The 19456-nt window shown below is 41.1% G+C and overlaps 2 protein-coding genes across 2 annotated transcripts in view; one reads left to right on the top strand and one right to left on the bottom strand.

Annotated features, from left to right (window-relative positions):
• The window catches only part of ebo (ellipsoid body open), a 170091-nt gene extending 158757 nt beyond the window's left edge, over positions 1 to 11334 (bottom strand). The window contains exon 1 of the mRNA XM_071690378.1: positions 11214 to 11334. The gene's annotated coding sequence lies outside the window, so the exon portion shown is untranslated. The remainder of the gene's footprint in view (positions 1 to 11213) is intronic.
• Positions 11335 to 11520: 186 nt separating this feature from the next.
• Spt6 (transcription elongation factor Spt6) overlaps positions 11521 to 19456 on the top strand; it is a 71473-nt gene continuing 63537 nt past the window's right edge. The window contains exons 1-3 of the mRNA XM_071690372.1: positions 11521 to 11669; positions 16106 to 16259; positions 18360 to 18568. Coding sequence (XP_071546473.1) covers positions 16127 to 16259; positions 18360 to 18568 — 342 coding nt within the window. The 5' untranslated portion in view covers positions 11521 to 11669; positions 16106 to 16126. The remainder of the gene's footprint in view (positions 11670 to 16105; positions 16260 to 18359; positions 18569 to 19456) is intronic.

Here is a 19456-nt window from a genome sequence, read left to right as displayed (position 1 = left end):
TGTGAATAAGAGCAAGGTTATTAGGTACAGTAGGGGTGAGGGTCAAGTCAATTGGGAGGTGAGTTTGAATGGAGAAAAACTGGAGGAAGTGAAGTGTTTTAGATATCTGGGAGTGGATCTGTCAGCGGATGGAACCATGGAAGCGGAAGTGGATCATAGGGTGGGGGAGGGGGCGAAAATTTTGGGAGCCTTGAAAAATGTGTGGAAGTCGAGAACATTATCTCGGAAAGCAAAAATGGGTATGTTTGAGGGAATAGTGGTTCCAACAATGTTGTATGGTTGCGAGGCGTGGGCTATGGATAGAGATGTGCGCAGGAGGATGGATGTGCTGGAAATGAGATGTTTGAGGACAATGTGTGGTGTGAGGTGGTTTGATCGAGTAAGTAACGTAAGGGTAAGAGAGATGTGTGGAAATAAAAAGAGCGTGGTTGAGAGAGCAGAAGAGGGTGTTTTGAAATGGTTTGGGCACATGGAGAGAATGAGTGAGGAGAGATTGACCAAGAGGATATATGTGTCGGAGGTGGAGGGAACGAAGAGAAGAGGGAGACCAAATTGGAGGTGGAAAGATGGAGTGAAAAAGATTTTGTGTGATCCGGGCCTGAACATGCAGGAGGGTGAAAGGAGGGCAAGAAATAGAGTGAATTGGAGTCATGTGGTATACAGGGGTTGACGTGCTGTCAGTGGATTGAAGCAAGGCATGTGAAGCGTCTGGGGTAAACCATGGAAAGCTGTGTAGGTATGTATATTTGCGTGTGTGGACGTGTGTATGTACATGTGTATGGGGGGGGGTTGGGCCATTTCTTTCGTCTGTTTCCTTGCGCTACCTCGCAAACGTGGGAGACAGCGACAAAGTATAAAAAAAAAAAAAAAAAAAAAAAAAAAAAAAAGAATATATATATATATATATATATATATATATATATATATATATATATATATATATTTTTTGGTTTGTCGCTGTCTCCCGCGTTTGCGAGGCAGCGCAAGGAAACAGACGAAAGAAATGGCAAAACCCACCCCCATACACATGTATATACATACGTCCACACACACAAATATACATACCTACACAGCTTTCCATGGTTTACCCCAGACGCTTCACATGCCCTGATTCAATCCACTGACAGCACGTCAACCCCGGTATACCACATCGATCCAATTCACTCTATTCCTTGCCCTCCTTTCACCCTCCTGCATGTTCAGGCCCCGATCACACAAAATCTTTTTCACTCCATCTTTCCAAATCAAATTTGGTCTCCCACTTCTCCTCGTTCCCTCCACCTCCGACACATATATCTTCTTGGTCAATCTTTCCTCACTCAATCTCTCCATGTGCCCAAACCATTTCAAAACACCCTCTTCTGCTCTCTCAACCACGCTCTTTTTATTTCCACACATCTCTCTTACCCTTACGTTACTTACTCGATCAAACCACCTCACACCACACATTGTCCTCAAACATCTCATTTCCAGCACATCCATCCTCCTGCGCACAACTCTATCCATAGCCCACGCCTCGCAACCATACAACATTGTTGGAACCACTATTCCTTCAAACATACCCATTTTTGCTTTCCGAGATAATGTTCTCGACTTCCACACATTCTTCAAGGCTCCCAGGATTTTCGCCCCCTCCCCCACCCTATGATTCACTTTCGCTTCCATGGTTCCATCCACTGCCAGATCCACTCCCAGATATCTAAAATACTTTACCTCCTCCAGTTTTTCTCCATTCAAACTTACCTCCCAATTGACTTGACCCTCAACCCTACTGCACCTAATAACCTTGCTCTTATTCACATTTACTCTTAACTTTCTTCTTTCACACACTTTACCAAACTCAGTCACCAGCTTCTGCATTTTCTCACATGAATCAGCCACCAGCGCTGTATCATCAGCAAACAACAACTGACACTTCCCAAGCTCTCTCCTCCCCAACAGACTTCATACTTGCCCCTCTTTCCAAAACTCTTGCATTCACCTCCCTAACAACCCCATCCATAAACAAATTAAACAACCATGGAAACGTCACACACCCCTGCCGCAAACATACATTCACTGAGAACCAATCACTTTCCTTATCCTTGGGGATAGGGGAGAAAGAATATTTCTCACGTTTTCCCTGCGTGCCGTAGAAGGCGACTAACAGGGGAGGGAGCGGGTGGCTGGAAATCCTCCCATCTCTTTTTTTTTTTTCCAAAGGAAGGAACAGAAAAGGTGGCCTGGTGTGGATATTCCCTCAAAGGCCCAGTCCTCTGTTCTTAATGCTACCTCACTAATGCAGGATGGCGAATAGTATGAAAGAAAGAATATATTCCTAATTGTACACATGCCTTGGTAAAAACTTTTCACTGCTTCTAGCAACATACCTCCCACACCATATACTCTCAATCCCTTCCGCAAAGCATCTCTATCAACCCTATCATATGCCTTCTCCAGATCCATAAATGCCACATACAAATCCATCTGTTTTTCTCCACATACACATCCATCTGTTTTTCTCTAAGTATTTCTCACATACATTCTTCAAAGCAAACACCTGATCCACACATCCTCTACACTTCTGAAACCACACTGCTCTTCCCCAATCTGATGCTCTCAAAATGCCTTTACCCTCTCAATTAATACTGTCCCATATGATTTCCCAGGAAACTTATACCTCTGTAATTTGAACACTCACCTTTATCCCCTTTGCCTTTATACAATGGCACTATGCATGCACTCCGCCAATCCTCAGGCACTTCACCATGAACCATACATGCATGAATGTCCTTACCAACCAGGCAACAACACAGTCACCCCTTTTTAATAAATTCCACTGCAATACCATCCAAACCTGCTGCCTTGCCGGCTTTCATCTTCTGCAATGCTTTCACTATCTCTTCTCTGTTTACCAAACCATTCTCCTTGACCCTCACACCAAAGTGTTCTCATCCATGAGATCAAAGCCAAAATATGCTTCTCATGCTTCGTCAGTTGCACTTAATAGGGCAAAGCCAAAATATGCTTCTCATGCTTCGTCAGTTGCACTTAATAGGGCAAAGCCAAAATATGCTTCTCATGCTTCATCAGTTGCATTTAAAGATCCAGAGAGGATTTATGAAAGCAGTGAAAAGTTTTTATCGAGGCTGTAAGGCATGTGTACGAGTATGAAGAGAGGAAAGTACTTGGTTCCCAGTGAATGTCGCTTTGCGGCAGGGGTGCGTGATGTCTCCACAGCTGTTTAATCTTTTTTTGAACACCACCTCGACCAAACACCCTATATCTGCCACTCTATCATCAAACACATTCAACAAACCTTCAAAATACTCACTCCATCTTCTCACTTTACCATTACTTGCTATTACCTTCCCATTAGCCCCCTTCACCGATGTTCCCATTTGTTCTCTTGTCTTACACACTTTATTTACCTCCTTCCACTATTCCTTCAAATATACCCATACATGAAAGGCGTGCAAGGAATAGAGTGAATTGAAATGATGTGGTATATCGGGGTTGATGCGGTCAATGGACTGAAACAACGCATGTGAAGTGTCTGGGGTAAATCATGGAAAGATCTGTGATGCCTGGATGTGGATGGGGAGCTGTGGTTTCCGTGCATTTACACATGACAGCTAAAGACAGTGTGAACAGATGTGGCCTTTTTTGTCTTTTCCTGGCACTATCTCACTGAAAGGGAATGGGGGGGGGGGATGCTATTTTCTGTGTGGCGGGGTAGCAACAGGAATGGATGAAGACTAGCAAAAATGAGTGTTTGATGGAATAGTGGTTCCAACAATGTTATATGGTTGAAAGGCATGGGCTATAGATAGAGTTATGCAGAGGAGGGTGGATGTGCTGGAAATGAGATGTTTGAGGACAATATGTGGTGTGAGGTGGTTTGATCGAGTAAGTAATAACAGGGTATGAGAGATGTGCGGTAATAAAAAGAGTGTGGTTGAGAGAGCAGAAGAGGGCATTTTAAAATGGTTTGGTCACATGGAGAGAATGACTGAGGAAAGATTGACCAAGAGGATATATGTCAGACGTGGAGGGAACGAGGAGAAGTGGGAGACCCAATTGGAGGTGGAAAGATGGAGTGAAAAAAATTTTGAGTGATCGGGGCCTGAACATGCAGGAGGGTGGAAGGCGTGCAAGGAATAGAGTGAATTGGAATGATGTGGTATACAGGGGTCGACATGTTGTCAATGGATTGAACCAGGGCATGTGAAGCGTCTGGGGTAAACCATGGAAAGTTCTGTGGGGCCTGGATGTGGAAAGAGAGCTGTGGTTTCGGTGCATTATTACATGACAGCTAGAGACTGAGTGTGAACAAATGTGGCCTTTGTTGTCTTTTCCTAGTGCTACTTCACGCACATGCGGGTGGAGGAGGTTGTCATTTCATGTGTGGTAGGGTGGCGATGGGAATGAATAAAGGCAGACAGTATGAATTATGTACATGCGTATATATGTATATGTCTGTGTGTGTATATATATGTATACGTTGAGATGTATAGGTATGTATATTTGCGTGTGTGGACGTGTATGTATATACATGTGTATGTGGATGGGTTGGGCCATTCTTTCATCTGTTTCCTTGCACTTCTTCACTAATGCGGGAGACAGCAACATAGTAAAATAAGAAGCTGGTGACTGAGTTTGGTAAAGTGTGTGAAAGAAGAAAGTTAAGAGTAAATGTGAATAAGAGCAAGGTTATTAGGTACAGTAGGGCTGAGGGTCAAATCAATTGGGAGGTAAGTTTGAATGGAGAAAAGCTGGAGGAAGTGATGTGTTTTAGATATCTGGGAGTGGATCTGGCAGCGGATGGAACCATGGAAGCGGAAGTGAATCATAGGGTGGGGGAGGGGGCGAAAATTCTGGGAGCCTTGAGGAATGTTTGGAAGTCGAGAACATTATCTCGGAAAGCAAAAATGGGCATGTTTGAAGGAATAGTGGTTCCAACAATGTTGAATGGTTGCGAGGCGTGGGCTATGGATAGAGTTGTGCGCAGGAGGGTGGATGTGCTGGAAATGAGATGTTTGAGGACAATATGTGGTGTAAGGTGGTTTGATCGAGTAAGTAATGTAAGGGTGAGAGAGATGTGTGGAAATAAAAAGAGTGTGGTTGAGAGAGCAGAAGAGGGTGTTTTGAAATGGTTTGGTCACATGGAGAGAATGAGTGGGGAAAGACTGACCAAGAGGATATATGTGTCAGAGGTGGAGGGAACGAGGAGAAGTGGGAGACCAAATTGGAGGTGGAAAGATGGAGTGAAAAAGATTTTGAGTGATCGGGGCCTGAACATGCAGGAGGGTGAAAGGCGTGCAAGGAATAGAGTAAATTGGAACGATGTGGTATACCAGGGTCGACGTGCTGTCAATGGATTGAACCAGGGCATGTGAAGCGTTTGGGGTAAACCATGCAAAGTGTGTGGGGCCTGGATGTGGAAAAGGAGCTGTGGTTTCGGTGCATTATTACATGACAGCTAGAGACTGAGTGTGAACGAATGGGGCCTTTGGTGTTTTTCCTGGCGCTACCTTGCACACATGAGGAGGGAGGGGGTTGTTATTCCATGTGTGGCGAGGTGGCGATGGGAACAAATAAAGGCAGACTATGAATTATGTACATGTGTTTATATGTATATGTCTGTGTGTGTATACATATGTGTACATTGAGATGTATAGGTATGTATATTGTGCGAGTGTGGACATGTATGTATATACATGTGTATGTGGGCGGGTTGGGCCATTCTTTCGTCTGTTTCCTTGCGCTACCTCGCTAATGCGGGAGACAGCGACAAAGCAAAATAAATAATGGTTGTTTAATTTGTTTATGGATGGGGTTGTTAGGGAGGTGAATGCAAGAGTTTTGGAAAGAGGGGCAAGTATGAAGTCTGTTGGGGATGAGAGAGCTTGGGAAGTGAGTCAGTTGTTGTTCGCTGATGATACAGCGCTGGTGGCTGATTCATGTGAGAAACTGCAGAAGCTGGTGACTGAGTTTGGTAAAGTGTGTGAAAGAAGAAAGTTAAGAGTAAATGTGAATAAGAGCAAGGTTATTAGGTACAGTAGGGTTGAGGGTCAAGTCAATTGGGAGGTAAGCTTGAATGGAGAAAAACTGGAGGAAGTAAAGTGTTTTAGATATCTGGGAGTGGATCTGGCAGCGGATGGAACCATGGAAGCAGAAGTGGATCATAGGGTGGGGGAGGGGGCGAAAATTCTGGGAGCCTTGAAGAATGTGTGGAAGTCAAGAACATTATCTTGGAAAGCAAAAATGGGTATGTTTGAAGGAATAGTGGTTCCAACAATGTTGTATGGTTGCGAGGCGTGGGCTATGGATAGAGTTGTGCGCAGGAGGATGGATGTGCTGGAAATGAGATGTTTGAGGACAATGTGTAGTGTGAGCTGGTTTGATCGAGTAAGTAATGTAAGGGTAAGAGAGATGTGTGGAAATAAAAAAGAGCATGGTTGAGAGAGCAGAAGAGGGTGTTTTGAAATGGTTTGGGCACATGGAGAGAATGAGTGAGGAAAGATTGACCAAGAGGATATATGTGTCGGAGGTGGAGGGAACGAGGAGAAGTGGGAGACCAAATTGGAGGTGGAAAGATGGAGTGAAAAAGATTTTGTGTGATCGGGGCCTGAACATGCAGGAGGGTGAAAGGAGGGCAAGGAATAGAGTGAATTGGATCGATGTGGTATACCGGGGTTGACGTGCTGTCACTGGATTGAATCAGGGCATGTGAAGCGTCTGGGGTAAACCATGGAAAGCTGTGTAGGTATGTATATTTGCGTGTGTGGACGTATGTATATACATGTGTATGGGGGTAGGTTGGGCCATTTCTTTCGTCTGTTTCCTTGCGCTACCTCGCAAATGCGGGAGACAGCCACAAAGCAAAAAAAAAATATATATATATATACATATGGAAGGAGGTAAATAGGGTGCGTAAGACAAGGGAGCAAATGGGAACTTCAGTGAAGGGCGTAAATGGGGAGGTGATAACAAGTAGTGGTGATGTGAGAAGGAGATGGAATGAGTATTTTGAAGGTTTGTTGAATGTGTCTGATGACAGAGTGGCAGATATAGGGTGTTTGGGTCGAGGTGGTGTGCAAAGTGAGAGGGTTAGGGAAAATGATTTGGTAAACAGAGAAGAGGTAGTAAAAGCTTTGCGGAAGATGAAAGCCGGCAAGGCAGCAGGTTTGGATGGTATTGCAGTGGAATTTATTAAAAAAGGGGGTGACTGTATTGTTGACTGGTTGGTAAGGTTATTTAATGTATGTATGACTCATGGTGAGGTGCCTGAGGATTGGCGGAATGCTTGCATAGTGCCATTGTACAAAGGCAAAGGGGATAAGAGTGAGTGCTCAAATTACAGAGGTATAAGTTTGTTGAGTATTCCTGGTAAATTATATGGGAGGGTATTGATTGAGAGGGTGAAGGCATGTACAGAGCATCAGATTGGGGAAGAGCAGTGTGGTTTCAGAAGTGGTAGAGGATGTGTGGATCAGGTGTTTGCTTTGAAGAATGTATGTGAGAAATACTTAGAAAAGCAAATGGATTTGTATGTAGCATTTATGGATCTGGAGAAGGCATATGATAGAGTTGATAGAGATGCTCTGTGGAAGGTATTAAGAATATATGGTGTGGGAGGAAAGTTGTTAGAAGCAGTGAAAAGTTTTTATCGAGGATGTAAGGCATGTGTACGTGTAGGAAGAGAGGAAAGTGATTGGTTCTCAGTGAATGTAGGTTTGCGGCAGGGGTGTGTGATGTCTCCATGGTTGTTTAATTTGTTTATGGATGGGGTTGTTAGGGAGGTAAATGCAAGAGTTTTGGAAAGAGGGGCAAGTATGAAGTCTGTTGGGGATGAGAGAGCTTGGGAAGTGAGTCAGTTGTTGTTCGCTGATGATACAGCGCTGGTGGCGGATTCATGTGAGAAACTGCAGAAGCTGGTGACGGAGTTTGGTAAAGTGTGTGGAAGAAGAAAGTTAAGAGTAAATGTCAATAAGAGCAAGGTTATTAGGTACAGTAGGGTTGAGGGTCAAGTCAATTGGGAGGTGAGTTTGAATGGTGAGAGGCTGGAGGAAGTGAAGTGTTTTAGATATCTGGGAGTGGATCTGTCAGCGGATGGAACCATGGAAGCGGAAGTGGATCATAGGGTGGGGGAGGGGGCGAAAATTTTGGGAGCCTTGAAAAATGTGTGGAAGTCGAGAACATTATCCCGGAAAGCAAAAATGGGTATGTTTGAAGGAATAGTAGTTCCAACAATGTTGTATGGTTGCGAGGCGTGGGCTATGGATAGAGTTGTGCGTAGGAGGATGGATGTGCTGGAAATGAGATGTTTGAGGACAATGTGTGGTGTGAGGTGGTTTGATCGAGTAAGTAACGTAAGGGTAAGAGAGATGTGTGGAAATAAAAAGAGCGTGGTTGAGAGAGCAGAAGAGGGTGTTTTGAAATGGTTTGGGCACATGGAGAGAATGAGTGAGGAAAGATTGACCAAGAGGATATATGTGTCGGAGGTGGAGGGAACGAGGAGAAGAGGGAGACCAAATTGGAGGTGGAAAGATGGAGTGAAAAGGATTTTGTGTGATCGGGGCCTGAACATGCAGGAGGGTGAAAGGAGGGCAAGGAATAGAGTGAATTGGAGCGATGTGGTATACAGGGGTTGACGTGCTGTCAGTGGATTGAATCAAGGCATGTGAAGCGTCTGGGGTAAACCATGGAAAGCTGTGTAGGTATGTATATTTGCGTGTGTGGACGTGTGTATGTACATGTGTATGGGGGGGGTTGGGCCATTTCTTTCGTCTGTTTCCTTGCGCTACCTCGCAAACGCGGGAGACAGCGACAAAGTATAAAAAAAAAAAAAAAAAAATATATATATATATATATATATATATATATATATATATATATATATATATATATATATATATATATGTGTGTGTGTGTGTGTGTGTGTGTATGTGTGTAAGTATATGTATTATTTCTGGGTATAGGGGAGAATGAATACTTTTCATGTATTCCCTGCATGTCATAGAAGGCGACTTAAAGGGGTGGGAGCAAGGGGGCTGGAAATCTTCCCCTCCTGTTTTACTTTTCAAAAAGAGAGAACAGAGATGTAGGCCAGGTGAGGATTTTCCACTATGAGGCTCAGTCATTTGTTCTTGATGATACCTTGCTAACACAGAAATGGCAAATAAGTATGAAAAAGAATTAATCTATAGTTCTGCTTTCAGCCACTCTAATCAGCAGACTATTACATGACTTAACAGTCCTATTGAAGAAAAAGCACTTCACCTCACTCAAGGTAAAATCTGATGCTTGGTACAATGCCTTCACCCTTTCAATCACAATCCTCCCATACAACGTACAATAAGGGACACTCAACAAACTTATATTTCTGTAGTTTAAATGCTTACCTTTAACTCCCTTGTCTTTATACACAAGTACTATACATGCACTCTGCTAATCCTAAGACACCTCATTTAAGGTAAAATTTGATGATCTGTACAGTGCTTTCACCCCCTCACTCACTACTCTCCACTCTCCCATACAACCTACCAGATACACTCAACAAACTTTTACCTCTGTAGTTTGAACACTTACCTTTATACCCATTGCCTTTATGTAAGGGCACTATACATGCATTCTGCTAATCCTTACACACCTCATCAAGAACGACATATACTGAAAATCCTAACAAACCATTCGACAACACAGTCACCCCCTCTTAATAAATTTGACTGCAATACCATCCACTCCCACTGCTTTGTCACATTTCATCTTATGTAAGGCTTTCATTACATTTTCTCTCTTCACCAAACCACTCTTCATGACTCACTTTGCATACCATCCCCACCAAAACACCCTACATCTGCCACCCTATCATCAAACTCATTCAACAGTCCTTCAAAATACTCATTGCAATTCCTCCTCACTACCTTTTACCATTTCCCCTTTAATTGATGTTCCCACTTAAGCACATATTTTTTGCACAACATTAAATTCCTTCCAAAACATTTTATTTTCCTTATAGTTTACTGATCATTGCTCACTCCCTCATTTACCCTTTTCCAACCCCTGCACCTTCCTCTTGACCTCCTGCCACTTTCTTTTATACACTCCCCAACCATTTTCACTCCTTCCTTGTAAATACCTCCCAAATGCGTTTCTCTTCTTTTTCACCAGCAACTTCACTTCGCCCCACCATTCACTACCATTTCTAATGTACCCATCTCCCACCTTTTGCGCTCAACATGCATTTCTAAGACATGCCATCACTGCTTCCCTAGATACCTCCTATTCCTTATCTAGTCCCCTTGTTTCATTTACTCTTACCTTCTGCCATTCCAATTTTCAATCTCATGGCATTTCTTCCCACAAGTCTCTTTCCAAGCTCACTTCTCACTACTCTTTCCTCACTAATGTTGTTTCCTCTTTTCTGAAAGCACCTAAAAATCTTCACCCTTCCCTCCACAAGACAGTGATCATACATGCCACTAGCTGCCCTTCTCAGCACATTTCCATCCAAAAGTGTTACTTTTATATGCAATTATATGTAATCAAATAATTCCCACTGACCATTTCTTCAACTCACATAGGTACTTATATATGTTAAACTCTTTGAACCAGGTATTCCCTAACACCAGTCCTATTCAGCACAATACTCCACAAGCTGTTCACAATTTCCAATCATAATACTGAATACTTCATGCCTCTTCCCCTCCCCAAAGTTATACCTTCTGCTTGTTCCAGGAAAACGATTGTATTTGTTTCAAGCACCATTAAAACCTGGTTTCAAATCTAGTGGCCTCTCTGTTTTCTGTACTTTGCTTCTGGGCTCTAGTTTGAATAAATTATTTGATTATTCTTCCATAAAGCACGATAAAGATATTCTTCAATAAATGTAAATGCATGAGCTAAGTGGAAATAAGTTACTTTAGGATTAGTGTTTCTGAGGTTACAGAATATCCTGATCGCACTACTCGTCTTTTTTTTATAAACAAGTTCTATGTAATATGCAATGGACATATTCATTGCTTTAGATATATGTACTATAGATGTGACACCCATTGCTCCAGGTGCAACAGGTAAGATAATCATATATTGCGTTTATCTTGTGGTATTGGTGAACATCAGTGAGAACTAGGTTTGTGACAACACTATCAAAAATAATATGCCACAGGATGTATTCCTTGATATAGAGTGTAAATAGGTATTGTCTCTGACAAAGATAAGAACAATACCTGCTAGAGCGGAGTTAGAACTGTCATTTTTTAGACGATAATAATGTGGGCCAGTGTGGCTGGCCAGATACGTCGGTGTGCGTCCTGTTGTTTGACAGACGACAACATTTATCTTTCATTTCACGCCAAACAATGTATATGATAAACTAATGAAAGAATACAGTATTATGAAAGATTCTTTTCTTGACATTTCTTGACAAGGTAATATGAATGTAAAAAGTTCAGAGCGATGGACATCTACGAACATTAAATTGAATTATTCTCTAGTTATGCTAGTGTTTGTTCAGTCACAGCCATTTTTGTAAATATTTCGAATATTGATATATCAAAGAAATAACATTGAAGTCATATGAAAGAAAAGACAATGATATCCATTTATATATGAACGCCGGGGTTGCGACCGCCATATTGGCCTGGGCCAAAACAATCCCCAGGGCTTTGTCCTTTCTGTGTTTGGTAAGTAAAAATTCTTGCTTTTCTGCATTTCGGTTCTCATTTAGATACTCTGGCAACTTTTCTTCTAGATATATTACTTATGAGATCAGAAAGAGTCTAAACATATGTATATATCAATGGGATACTATGTTTAAATCAGCGGCTCTATCGGCGAAACATTGTAAATCTTGGTGTAAGGAGTCTTGAATGCATTTTGTCGAATATTCTTTAAGACGCGACTTTATGGATGTAAAGACCTTTATATCATAGAATGGTATTGATTGACAAAGAAGGAAGAATTTGGAAAATGTTGCAGGACATTGGAAGCTCAGAAGTGGCAGGAGCAAGTGAATGAGAAGTTTCACCATGGTAGCTGAAAAGTAATTCACGATATAAAAAAGTTTGGCGAGCAGTTCAAAGAAAAACTGTAAGTTTTCTGTGTTGATGTGGGTTAGTATCAGAAAGTGCTGTTAGAATTGTTAACCTAGAGAAAAATGGCTCCTTAACCGCTGATGGTAATGTATTAAATTATTTAAGCCTTGAATATTTGTTGGTTTTGCTCGGCCATGCTATTATAATGTTTAGAAAATACAGGAACTGATAGAGATAGAATGTGATGAAAGTGATACAAATGGGTTCCTACCTTAAAGTTTACGTAGTTTTTTATTTCTTAGTTGTTGCTCCAACTTTGTTGAGGTGAAGCATCCACATTGGCCAGGGTTTTGAAGTAAAGTTTTGGGTGAAAGCATTCTATATCAGCTGTACAGAGTTTAAGGAATCATTTGGAAGCCCTTGTGGAAATCCTTCAAGTAGAACACAAATGGAAGGATACTTATAGTGTTTTGCACGTAATTTGCTCTGCCCGTGCATGTAAAAATCAGGTTGAGGTTGTGAGTAAAGGGCCACAGGGTTCAGTGGTGGGACCATTATTATTCATGACTTTTGTTAATGACCTGCATGAAGGAATAGACTCTCTGATTCTCTTAGCAGATGATGCAGAGATCATAAGGGGAGTGAAAAGCAAGGTGGATTTTGACTCCTCACAAAGAAACTCAAAGAGACCACAAAGTTTGTCAGACACTTGATGAAATTCAAACAGAGCAAATGAAATGAGCCTAGGACAGCAGAGTGAGAGAAGGCCTACATATGTAGGAAGTAAACTTCAGGTTTAATTTTGTGATAAGGACTTGAGAGTAGACATGTCTCTAACTTGTTGCCAGTGTCCCGGTAGAAGTGTTAAGGAGACAGACTGTCAGCTGGCGAATATCAAAATAGCTTTCAAGTATATGTATAAGGAAGTACTTAGCAAGCTGTTAGTATCGTACACAAGGCCAAAACTAGAATAAACATCCTACATTTGGTCACCACACCTAAAGAAGCACAAGAAGTTAATACGGAAGGTTTAGAGAACAACAAAGAAGGTACTACTATAATTAAGAGGGCTGAGTGACAGGGAATGGCTAGAGGCTTAGAATTTAATCACATTGGAAGAGAGAAGATTGAAGGATGACCTGATCATAGCCTTTAAGTTTTTGAGGAATGTATGACATGGACAGCAAACACCTCTGTGAGAGATTCAGGGAAAGACTATCCAGAGGACTTAACATGAAAATAAGTGAGTAACCTATTTAAAGATGATGAGGAAGCACTGTTGTAATATGAGATTCGTGGACGAATGGAATAAAATGACTGAGGACCTGGGTAGTGCACACAACATACAGAAGTTTAAGAAGGCCCTACAAGGGTAGAACTCTCTCCATGCTCAGTACAAATAGGTAATTACACACAAACACACACCATAGGCCCCCATTGGAAGTCAGCATGGACCAGCATGGAGGTGGATCTGAAAGGGTTCAAATTCTGGGTGTAGTGGTTGATCTATATCCATTTCAGGTGTTCATTCTCTCCTCAAGGCTGTTTTATAAGTGGATACCTGACCTAGAGGTTATTTTCATTTGTGTGTCATGGAGAGAGAGTTTTACACCTGTGTTACCCTGTCTCAATCTTGTATATATGCATTGTGTAATTACTACTCCTATGTATGTATGCACACACACATACACCCTCGCCTATGCTAGGTACTCACTCTATTTACTAGCCCCTAGGGGAGGAAGAATAGCTGGGTGGACTGTAGACCAGCTACTGCATTCAGGATTCAAACCCATGTAAATTTGATTCCATGCCTCTCGAGCATATGTGGCAGTTAGTAATGCTAAGCACTACACTACATCATTTGTGTGTGTATGTATTTGCATACATAAACACAAATAAAGACATGATGCTTGAATAAGTACAATATTAAGAGACTTGGCAATGGAAATGTAAAATTCCCTTCATGTAATATACAAGTAGTAATCACACACTGGTGTTACTGGACTCTACCACCTTGTGGTTATACTTCGAGCAGCAAGTCATCCTTAGCTAGGATGTATCATTACAATTAGATTAAGAGAAATTTTAGCACAGTCTTTTCAAGCAACTTCTTACTCCAAAGAAAACCATCATTTTCCTGAACCTGGTTGGACTGCAGCCTTGTAGCTGAGGAAGCGCCACAAAAGGGGCACGGGAGTGGTATTGTTATTGATTTATTTACCTATCTATCTGTCTCTGTCTGACTATCTATCTATCTATCTATCTATCTATCTATATCATTCTGTCTATCTCTGATGCCCATTCCCTTTTGGAACTCCTTCAAGGTGGTGGCCATGGCAAAAGAGACTCCATAGCTGGTGAACCTTAGTGCTACTTCTTAACCTTTATGTCTCACTTTTAACATTCCACTGGCAGAGGCCATCCCTAATGCAGTGTTTTCATAGGCTCCTACTTATTGCTCCTACCAGCTACTGTTACCTAATATGTCTGCATAATGTTTCAACTTATTACTTCTACCTAACTCTCCTTGCTAATGTCCTACCTACCACTTCTATCTAATATCTCTACCTAATGCCTTTGCCTGATGTTCCTACCAACTACTTATATTTATTGCTCTTACCATTTTGCCAAAGGGCTAGGCTAACATGTAGCACTCTGGCAGGACTAGCATATAGCACTCACCACAAAAATATCTAGTTAGGTTGAATGAGTTGTGTAAGTTAAGTGTTTGTCAAATGTTCTGTATGGTAGGGGGAGATTGTGTGTAAAAAGAATGCCAGCAGTCCATGTGTGGGTGAAGCAGAAAGAAAAGACAGCTACCTGGGTCAGAGGAGTGCAACTTGACAATAACAAGTGCTGGCTCACTGACCCTCATGATACCCAGGTTGGTCTTTTTTTTTTTTCTTTTAAACTATTCGCCATTTCCCGCGTTAGCGAGGTAGCGCTAAGAACAGAGGACTGGGCCTTTTTTGGAATATCCTCAACTGGCCCCCTCTGTTCCTTCTTTTGGAAAAATTAAAAAAAAAAAAAAAAAAAAAAAAACGAGAGGGGAGGATTTCCAGCCCCCCGCTCCCTCCCCTTTTAGTCGCCTTCTACGACACGCAGGGAATACGTGGGAAGTATTCTTAATCCCCTATCCCCAGGTTGGTATTACCAGTAATATTCCTCCCTGGTCGGTGGCGGCTTACCAACTGTTACCCACAATTTTTATTAATATGTGCATGTACCAGTATGTATATTACGTATTTTTTCCATGTTAGTAAGGTTGTATCATGAACAAATAATTGACCCTTGAGGAAAAAAAATCTTTGCTTGTTTCCTTCTTCTGTCCCAACTTTTAGAAAGTGATGACCCAGGAGGGAAGGATTTCCTGCTTCTGTGGTACTCAGTAGATATAGCAGTAGTAGTATTTGCTCTCTTGTGTCCTCTGGGATATTACCAGATGCATATCCAGGATTTGGTCAGTGGGAGGGAGTGCTGATTACTGACTTGCTAAGATTGTGATGAAAAACTTAAACAAGAATATGTAAAAAGAACATTATGTATTAGAGAAATAGCCTTGTTTTATTTCAAAATCAGTCACTGACAATCAAATTCTCATAAAATTCATTACAGCTGTCGTTGATAAGTGAGTTTATAATGAGACTTGCAAACATTTTTGAATGAAACAAATTTGATATTTGATAACCTAAAACCAAATGAGAAAGATCAAAGGAGTTTTGTTTGATGAAGCATATTACTGGTAATGTGCTTTTTGTGGATAAAGATAATTTTGTTTATGTAAATGTATGTTGTTGTTGTAGGAAGGTGATGAAATTAGGTTTAATCATTGATCACTTTTGTAAATCACAGAAACTGTGAAGTAGACATTCATATACTTATTTTTTTTTTTTAAAGGATTGAAAGAGTAATAGTAGGTATGTGTAAATTACTATTTTAGTGCATTATACATCACTGTACACTGTTTAGCTCATGGGGGAGTGACCCCCACCCCCCCAATCACCTCCTGGATGTTAGTGTTAGTAGGATTTACAATATTTTAAGTAAATTTGTTTGAATTACTAAGTGGAGGTTACTTTTTTTAGGACTGAAGAGGTTCATCAGCCATGTCTGATTTCATCTTCTCAGAGGCAGAAGAGAGTGAGGAGGAGGACGAAGAGTATGAAGAAAGTGAAAAACAGAAATTGAAGAAGCTTAAATCTACTGTAACTGACTCCTCAGAAGAAGAAGATGAGGATGGTAAATCTTTCGTCAGTTGACAAAGAACTACTAAGACGCATGACTGTAATCTGTCTGAGATTATTATTATTATTATTATTATTATTATTTTTTTTTTTTTTGCCGCTGTCTCCTGCATTTGCGAGGTAGTGCAAGGAAACAGACGAAAGAAATGGCAAAACCCACCCCCATACACATGTATATACATACATCCACACACGCAAATATACATACCTACACAGCTTTCCATGGTTCACCCCAGATGCTTCACATGCCCTGATTCAATCCACTGACAGCACGTCAACCCCGGTATACCACATCGATCCAATTCACTCTATTCCTTGCCCTCCTTTCACCCTCCTGCATGTTCAGGCGCCGATCACACAAAATCTTTTTCACTCCATCTTTCCACCTCCAATTTGGTCTCCCACTTCTCCTCGTTCCCTCCACCTCCGACACACATATCCTCTTGGTCAATCTATTATTATTATTATTATTATTATTATTATTATTATTATATGTATTTATTATTATACTTTGTTGCTGTCTCCCGCATTAGCGAGGTAGCGCAAGGAAACAGACGAAAGAATGGCCCAACCCACCCACATACCCATGCATATACATACACATCCACACACGCACATATACATACCAATACATTTCAATGTATACATATATATATATATATATACATACACAGACATATACATGAATACACATGTACATAATTCATACTTGCTGCCTCCATTCATTCCGTCACCAACCCGCCACACATGAAATGACAACCCCCTCCCCCGCATGTGCGCAAGGTAGTGCTAGGAAAAGACAACAAAGGCCACATTTGTTCACACTCAGTCTCAATCTGTCATGTATAATGCACTGAAACCATAACTCTCTTTCCACATCCCGGCCCCACAAAACTTTCCATGGTTTACCCCAGACGCTGCACATGCCCTGGTTCAATCCATTGACAGCATGTCCACCCCGGTATACCACATTGTTCCAATTCACTCTATTCCTTGCATGCCTTTCACCCTCCTGCATGTTCAGGCCCCAATTGCTCAAAATCTTTTTCACTTCATCCTTCCACCTCCAATTTGGTCTCCCACTTCTCCTTGTTCCCTCCCCCTCTGACATATATATATCCTCTTTGTCAATCTTTCCTCACTCATTCTCTCCATGTGTCCAAACCATTTCAAAACACCCTCTTCTGCTCTCTCAACCACACACTTTTTATTATGACACATATCTCTTACCCTTTCATTACTTACTCAATCAAACCACCTCACAGCACATATTGTTCTCAAACATCTCATTTCCAACACATCCACCCTCCTCCGCACAACCCTATCTATCGCCCATACCTCACAACCATGGAAAGTTTTGTGGGGCCTGGATGTGGAAATGGAGCTGTGGTCTCGATGCATTACACATGACAGCTAGAGACTGAGTGTGAACGAATGTGACTTTTGTTTTTCTTTTCTAGCCCTACCTTGTGCTTATGCGGGGGAGGGGGTGTCATTTCATGTGTGGCAGGTTGGCGGTGGGAATGGATGAAGGCAGCATGTATGAGTATGTTCATGTGTATATATATGTATATGTATGTATGTTGAAATATATAGGTATGTATATGTGCATGTGTGGGTGTTAATGTATATACTTGTGTATGAGGGTGGGTTAGGCCATTCTATCGTCTGTTTCCTCGCACTACCTCGCTAACGCGGGAGATGGCATCAAAGTATAATGACTAGAATATAAATATTTTTCCAGTTACATCAAAAAGTCTCTTATATTAAAGAAAGCATTATTGTTGTATTAATATTGAACATCAAGTGAAAGTGAAGGGTAAAAACAAGGATGTTCACTCTTTTATGTACAAATAGTTAGGAACTGAATTTTTCCAACTTCATGATATGATTTCACCCATAATTGAACTATTGCTTTTTGGATAGATAGATATTTTTTAAGAGAAACTGGCGAACTGAAATGTTTTATAATGATTTAGCAGGAAATTTTATATTTTTGCTGCAGTATAGTGTAAGAAAATTGAACATAGATTAAGTAATAAAAAGTGGCAGCTTTTTTCAATAGTATTTGTCTCATCCTGCAAATTTTTTGCAGATGAAGAGAAAATTCGTGAAGAAAATAAGGATTTTATTAATGATGAAGATGAAGATGAAGAAGATGAAGGTGGATCTGGGTCAGATAGTGATATAGAGGGTAAAAGAAAGCGACGCGATGAGGATGATGATGACCTTGAAGGAGACAACCTTGATGACGATGATCTCGACCTCATTGAAGAGAACATTGGTGTAAAACTTGACAGAAAAGTAAGTTTCCTTTTATTTTTCTTCTTCACAGTGAAATGTATGGGAATACAATTGATTTTCTCAAGTGACAGAGTTGTTGAATGGTTAGTTAGGATTTTCAGAATATGTATGGCTCAAGATTAGGTGCCTGAAAACTGATAACTGATGGAATACTTGTATAGTGCTGTTATGTAAAGGCAAGACATGACCAGATTCTATTTGCTTGTAGTTATATCACAGTTGAAAAATAACCTTAATGTGATGTATCATGGAAGTACAATTTCGTTGAAAAGCTTTTCACATGCCTGTAGTTACATCACAATTGAAAAGTAGCCTTAGGTGATGTATCATGGAAGTACAATTTTGTTGAAAAGCTTTTCACACCAAAGGAATTCACCCTTTCCCAATGTTGATTGTAACTCATCCTTGAATCTACAGAAACCTCTAGAAAATGGGTCCAGAATTGTATGATAATGATGATAGAGTGGCAGATATAGGGTGTTTTGGTTGAGGTGGTGTGCAAAGTGAGAGGGTTAGGGAAAATGATTTGGTAAACAGAGAAGAGGTAGTCAAAGCTTTGCAGAAGATGAAAGCCGGCAAGGCAGCAGGTTTGGATGGTATTGCAGTGGAATTTATGAAAAAAGGGGGTGACTGTATTATTGACTGGTTGGTAAGGTTATTTAATGTATGTATGACTTATGGTGAGGTGCCTGAGGATTGGCGGAATGCGTGCATAGTGCCATAGTACAAAGGCAAAGGGGATAAGAGTGAGTGCTCAAATTACAGAGGTATAAGTTTGTTGAGTATTCCTGGTAAATTATATGGGAGGGTATTGATTGAGAGGGTGAAGGCATGTACAGAGCATCAGATTGGGGAAGAGCAGTGTGGTTTCAGAAGTGGTAGAGGATG

This window comes from Panulirus ornatus, chromosome 48 (assembly GCF_036320965.1).
Source record: "Panulirus ornatus isolate Po-2019 chromosome 48, ASM3632096v1, whole genome shotgun sequence".
In the NCBI taxonomy this organism is placed as follows: domain Eukaryota; kingdom Metazoa; phylum Arthropoda; class Malacostraca; order Decapoda; family Palinuridae; genus Panulirus; species Panulirus ornatus.
Note: the sequence above shows the minus strand (reverse complement) of the source record. Positions and strands in the feature narration are given on the sequence as shown.